At 40.4% G+C, this 6,305-nt stretch overlaps 1 protein-coding gene across 2 annotated transcripts in view; it reads left to right on the top strand.

Annotated features, from left to right (window-relative positions):
• Nucleotides 1-5,247, top strand: part of GTF2F2 (general transcription factor IIF, polypeptide 2, 30kDa) — a 214,839-nt gene extending 209,592 nt beyond the window's left edge. Inside the window, exon 8 of one of the 2 annotated variants that reach the window (XM_011974608.1) lies at nucleotides 3,780-5,247. In XM_011974608.1, the coding sequence (XP_011829998.1) occupies nucleotides 3,780-3,809 (30 nt within the window). In that variant the 3' untranslated portion in view covers nucleotides 3,810-5,247. The remainder of the gene's footprint in view (nucleotides 1-3,779) is intronic. The other variant, XM_011974607.1, reaches the window with a different exon arrangement.
• The last annotated feature ends 1,058 nt before the right edge of the window (nucleotides 5,248-6,305 follow it).

The following is a 6,305-nucleotide window of genomic DNA, read 5'->3' as shown; positions in this document are numbered from 1 at the left end:
CGGACGTGGTGGCTCATGCCTATAATCCTAGCACTTTGGGAGGCCAAGGAGAGTGGATCACGAGGTCAGGAGTTCAAGACCAGCCTGGCCAACATGGAGAAACCCCATCTCTACTAAAAACTCAAAATTAGCCAGGTGTGGTGGCACATGCCTGTAATCCCAGGTACTCGGGAGGCTGAGGCAGGAGAATTGCTTAAACCCCGTAGGCGGAGGTTGTGGTGAGCCAAGATCGCACCATCGCACTCCAGCCTGGGCAACAAGAGTGAAACTCCGTCCCCATCCCCTACCCCTCCCCCCCAAAAAAGGAGCATGTGATTTAAGAGGAGAGCAAGGCATATAAATAAAGGATTATAATATAATAAGAGCTACCATCGAAGATTGTGCAGTGTGAAATGTAAATCTAAGGTAAGGCTGTTAGAGAAAGTTTCTCTGAGAAAGTAACGTTTGGGCCTAGTCTTAAAGAATGAGGGGTTCAGATGTGAGGAAAGGAGATAAACATAACAAGAAAGGGAAACAACATGGGAAAAACCCGGAAGCATGCAGATACAGAAATGGGAAGTATGTGTAACGGGGAGTGTTGGAAGATGAGGCTAAAGGGAGAAGGCAGACCTGAGTGGATGCCTGAAAGGCGTTTGGAATTTAATGTGTAGCCCCAAAGCGGGAAGTCATTCGAATATTTTAGACAGAGGAAGGACATGTCCTCTCTCTCTTCTCTGTCCATGTCTTCCCTTTAGAGATTTTCCCTTTAGAGACCTTGTTTTTCCCTATTGTCACTACTACTTTCTCTGCTAATGTTTTGTACCTACTTCCCTGCCAAGCTAATTTATTTGATTAGAGTAAAATGGTCTTAGGTTGCAGTTCAGAACATCCTAAAAATCAGGAAGTTTGTGTCTCCTACCCCCGATCACAGTACATTGTGACCCTGATTGCATTTTGTTGCTTGAGAAATTGACAACAGACCATGATCATCTTATTCCACTCTTATTGTTAAAAAGAAAAAAGAATGACCCTTCGTATATAAAAAGAATTCCATATATTCTGCTAGATTGCCAAAATGAGGGTGGACATGAAAGCAACTTAATCTGTACACTTAAGACTTTCTTAATATTTTGTGTTTAACCCTTTTTAGGCTTTTCATTTTCTGGGCCTAGATTATAAATGAGCACACAAGTCTTGAAGTCAGGAGAGCTTCTTTTCTATGGAGCTGCTAAAATGCTCCTGGCAATTGTTCTTTTCATTTTTGACCCATTGCAGTGCATCCACAATTGTATGGTTGTTTGTGCAACATCATCTTAGCCAGTCTCATAATAAACCATTCTTTGGAATTTTACAAAGATGTCATTCTTGGCACCTAAACAGAGAATCATTTGTGCCTAACCAATCATTTTCCATTTATAAATCCTGTTCAATTAGAAAGTAGTTTATGAACAGCGCCCTGTTTTTTTAAATGTGATTTGAAATAGCAGGTGGCAGACTTGCATTTTCTATTACCTGGATATCTCAAGCCTTTATGCTTACTCATTGACACAGGTCTGCTAGTGAAGCCAACTGTAGAAGGTGTGGGAGGCAAGCAAGCCTGGGGGAACCCAGGGCTCATTTGGTTCATTGCTGCCACCTGCTGGGGCTTGGCTGCTGGAATGGAAAGGCTGTCCGAGAGAGCTGTAAGCCATCCTGGAGGAACCTCTGTGTAGTTCCAGTACTAATCAGCTATTATGTTTCTAGGTGACAACCTACCCATAACTGAAAGGACTTTATGAACTCTAGAGCATTGTATCAGTCAGTGTAAAGTGGCATTAGATTATGTTGGTAGCACGTAATCTCCAGCGATTATGAGACTCAGCGAACAAAGCAACACACTAAAGACTCAAAAGATCTTAGAGTATCAGAACTGGAAGAACCTTAAGCCAGATGTGGTGGAACTTTAGTATATAGTTACATGAGTCACCTAGGCACTTGTTAAAATGCAGATTCCTGGGCCTAACCCAAGAGACTTTGACTCAGTAGGCCCAAGCTCGGTCTTATTTAGCAAGCTCCCCACAAGGTTCTGATGCAGGTAGTCTAGCACCATGCTAGAGAAGAGCGCTACCTTAAATATACGGACAAGAACTTCTCAGCCATTTTTCTTATTAATGCCTCATTTCAATCAGTAAGAAAAACTACGTCTTCCATCAATGGGATGAGTCATCATCATACCGTAACTGGTTCTTTGAAGCACACGCACACAAATTATTGTTGGATTGTTTTGGTCTGCAACAACAACAAAAGAGTCGCTTTTAAATAATTATCTTGGCCGGGCGTGGTGGCTCAAGCCTGTAATCCCAGCACTTTGGGAGGGCAAAGTGGGTGGATCACCTGAGGACCGGAGTTTGAGACCAGCCTGGCCAATGTGGTGAAACCCCATCTCTACTAAAAATACAAAAAATTAACTGGGTATGGTGGCGGGCACCTGTAATCTCAGCTACTCAGGTGGCTGAGGCAGGAGAATCGCTTGAACCCGGGAGGCAAAGGTTGCATTGAGCCGAGATCATGCCACTGCACTCCAGCCTGGGCAATAAGAGCAAAACTCCGTCTCAAAATAATAGTAATTATTATTATTATCTTTCTTCTCTGAGAAGGAAATTTTGTAATTTATATTGGTCAGCTTATTGTGGAATGCTTTTTGGCCTTAAGCATTGGCAAGCAAAGGTGGAGTTTCGTATTACACTTAAATAGCGATCATTTCCATGACCATAGTAATCGCTTAGTAAATGTTTATTGAATTTTTAGGGACCTAAAACACCATACTACAGACTGTTTTCTTTGGAGAAGCCAAACACAAAGCTGCATCCCTGATAGTTTTGGGGGATGTCTTATCACTTTTTTTTTTTAGACAGAGTTTCGTTCTTACTGCCCAGGCTGGAGTGCAATGGCACAATCTCGGCTCACTGCAATTTCTGGGTTCAAGCGATTCTCCTGCCTCAGCCTCTCTAGTAGCTGGGATTACAGGTCCCTACCACCATGCCTGGCTAATTTTTGTATTTTTAGTAGAGACGAGATTTCACCATGGTAGCCAGGTTGGTCCCAAACTCCTGACCTTAGGTGATCCGCCCACCTCAGCCTCCCAAAGTGTTGGGATTACAGGCGTGAGCCACCAAGCCCAGCCTTATTATCACTTCTTATTCCCTTATCTGTGTTGGCAAGCTTGGATAAAGTACAAATAGTAGTAAATACAAATAACAGTTCTCCTTCTTACATAGGAAAAAATAAGTGGGTGGCCTAATAACAAATTTGAGAACTCATCTGAGAACTGAGAATTCTGAATACCTGTCATATGCTTTCTTGATAGAATATTCTCAAAAATGTTACTCATTTTTTATATATGTTACTGCTCCTGAAACTACTGGGTTCAATCTGTGAACTGAGTCCATTGAACTCAAGGGCAGATTACACTTGGTGTACTGTGTCACATTGAGTGAGGACCAGTAATTTTTTCGTGTATTTCATCTAGTGTTTTTTGTGGGGTTTTTTGTTGTCGTTGTTGTTTATTTTAACTTTTAAGTTGTTGGCATTCAGGACTCTCAGCCCCTTTAATGCACATGATCATATATTTAGTGCAGTTATTTAGTGCATTTAGTGCAGTTATCATCGCACATGTAGAATCAAGAGGCAGTTTATTGAACCTCCTTATAGAGAAATCTTGCTGAGCTTTTAGGATCATACTTTCTATGACTTGCATATGTGTTTCGGCATATCACCTTATTTTAAGTTTTGTTCCCTGCCTTTATAATCTCATTTGTTAGGGGTTTTGTTTTTGCTTTAGGTGTACCTGAAGGAAATCTTAAAAGAAATTGGTGTTCAGAATGTAAAAGGGATCCACAAAAACACATGGGAGCTGAAGCCAGAGTACAGACACTATCAAGGAGAAGAAAAGAGTGACTGAGAAGCCTCCTAGTCAGCATGCTAGTGAAACAGCTAGCGGCGATGCTGTGCTACAGGCGCTGATACTGGAAGGCTTGAACACCGTATGTTAATAGGGGTTAAGTGACAATACTTTCATTTCTCTCGGTAAATTTTTTAAACCTGTAATTCTTGTAAAGTTTCTTAACTGTTTTTTTGAGGAGAAGGAACAAATTTATTTATAGACTTAACTTGTATTAAACCAGATTACTCACAATAGGAATAGGGGTTGGAGGATTAAGAGGGTTTTTCTTAAATATTAGCTTTTAATGTGTACAATTAGGAAATGTTTTTTAAATGAAGACTCTCTACCCTTGGTGTATCTGAGGAGCTGAGGTAATACAGATCCAAGGAGAATTGTATAGCAAGAAAAAAACAGTCAACTACGGAAACTCTTAAAAGGAATAAAAAGCCAAAGTTCCTTATTTTGAAATTGTCAAAGAACAAAGCGGTGTTTTTCTTTTAAACAGGTGATCATGTTTCGTGTTCATACTCAACGTTAATAAAAGGAGAGCATTTAAGTTTGTAGTGAAATGGCAGTGTTCATGATTAGCTTATTTTACCATAGTGATACTGAGATGAGAAATGTGCAGAATCATGGTCAATTGATGTTTCTTTTGTTTGCTTTTAAGATAATTAAAAGTAAAATATCTTTCCAAAATTTCAAGATATGTCTCCCCCAGTCAGATTATAAACTTCTCAAAACTGGCTTGCCCCCAGAATTTTATTGCTCACCCAGCAGACATGTATTGACCAATACATGGCAAATGATACCAGCAAATCAAGAGAGTGATGTAGGGGTCCAGTCGAGACAGAAAAGGTTAGTTTCAATTCCTGGGGCATTAAAATATTGCTTTTCTCTTTCTCTTCAATTAATTTTTTAATGAAAACAATACATGTATATGTTAGTTTTTTCTAGCACAAATTATTATATATTAAGCAATCCAAAATCATACCATCAAGACCATCAAACAAAAGAAGCTTAAGTAAACTAAGCACAGGGAAAAGTTGTTTTTCACTCATTCATTTTGTCAGCTGCTCCTGGATGCTGCAACCAAGAAGTAGCAATTGCTGAAGTTGCCATAGTGTTTGCAGGAAAAAAAGAGAAAAAATAATAAAAATAAACAAGGAGCAAATGCCAAAAATTGAAGAAAATGTTATATAATTAAAGCAAGGAGATATCTATCCATTGAGAAAAGCAATTCTTATATTACTTGCTTTTAGAAGCAAAGCTTTAGAATTCTGAGATTGTTACAGCACTAAGAAGATTTTTATTCTTGTGTACACACTGGAAAATACAATTCTGAGTAAGGAGGGTGTTCCATTCCCCACCCCACCTCAAATTGTCTTATGTACAGGAACCAAATGTGGTATGCCCATTGCCTTCTAGTTCCTGATGACTGGAAGCTCGGTGTCAGGAAGCCCATGGATAATGGTCTGATAAACCTATATGGAACTGGGAATTCTGGATACCTGCCGTGTGCTTGGTTCATAGCATGGATCTTCCCCAAAACCTTTTATATATGTGGTACTTCCCTGAAACAGACCTGTGTCTCCTCTGCTGATGTCTTTTGTTTTGTGACAGTGCCTACCATATCGAATGAGGTGGCTGTGCCAGAAGAGTTTCCAGGGCAGGGCTGTGTCTTCTTTGAAACTGTGCTTTGGTTTTTTTGTAAACTGGTTTCTTCTGCTTCTTTTACCCTGTTAGCTCAGCACACCTGACTGCATGAGCTTGAGTCTCTTAAACACTTATCTCTTCAGTAGGATACGTAATTTAGGTGCTAGACTGATGCTGTTTCTGATTAAGTTTTTTAAATTGCTTTTTTTCTTTTTTTTGAGATGGAGTCTCTCTCTGTTGCCCAGGCTGGAGTGCAGTGGTGTGATCTTGGCTCACTGGCACCTCCGTCTCCCAGGTTCAAGCGATTCTTCTGCCTCAGCCTTCTAAGCAGCTGGGATTACAGGCACCCACCACCACGGCCAGCTAAATTTTGTATTTTTAGTAGAGACGGGGTTTCACCATGTTGGCCAGGCTGGTCTCGAACTCCTGACCTCAAGTGATCTACCCACCTCAGCCTCCCAGAATGCTGGGATTACAGGTGTGAGCCACCACGCCTGGCTTAAATTGCTTTCTTATTTAACATTAAAATGTGGCTGCTGGCCATGGAGAAGATTTTTCCTTCTACCCAGGTTCCCTTATTCTTTTATTTCAGGACTCTCTTACTCTGACAGACTTTTGACAAAAATCAAAAAGTAGGAATCCTAAGCCCTTATAAACTGAGAGTGAGAGGAAAACAGATAAAGGAGATGCACACCTCTGGTAAGATGTCACATCATAAGACAGGAAAGCCATTTTTTTTTTTTTTTTTTTT

The sequence above is a fragment of the Mandrillus leucophaeus genome, unplaced genomic scaffold, assembly GCF_000951045.1.
Source record: "Mandrillus leucophaeus isolate KB7577 unplaced genomic scaffold, Mleu.le_1.0 Scaffold147, whole genome shotgun sequence".
In the NCBI taxonomy this organism is placed as follows: Eukaryota; Metazoa; Chordata; class Mammalia; order Primates; family Cercopithecidae; genus Mandrillus; species Mandrillus leucophaeus.
Note: the sequence above shows the minus strand (reverse complement) of the source record. Positions and strands in the feature narration are given on the sequence as shown.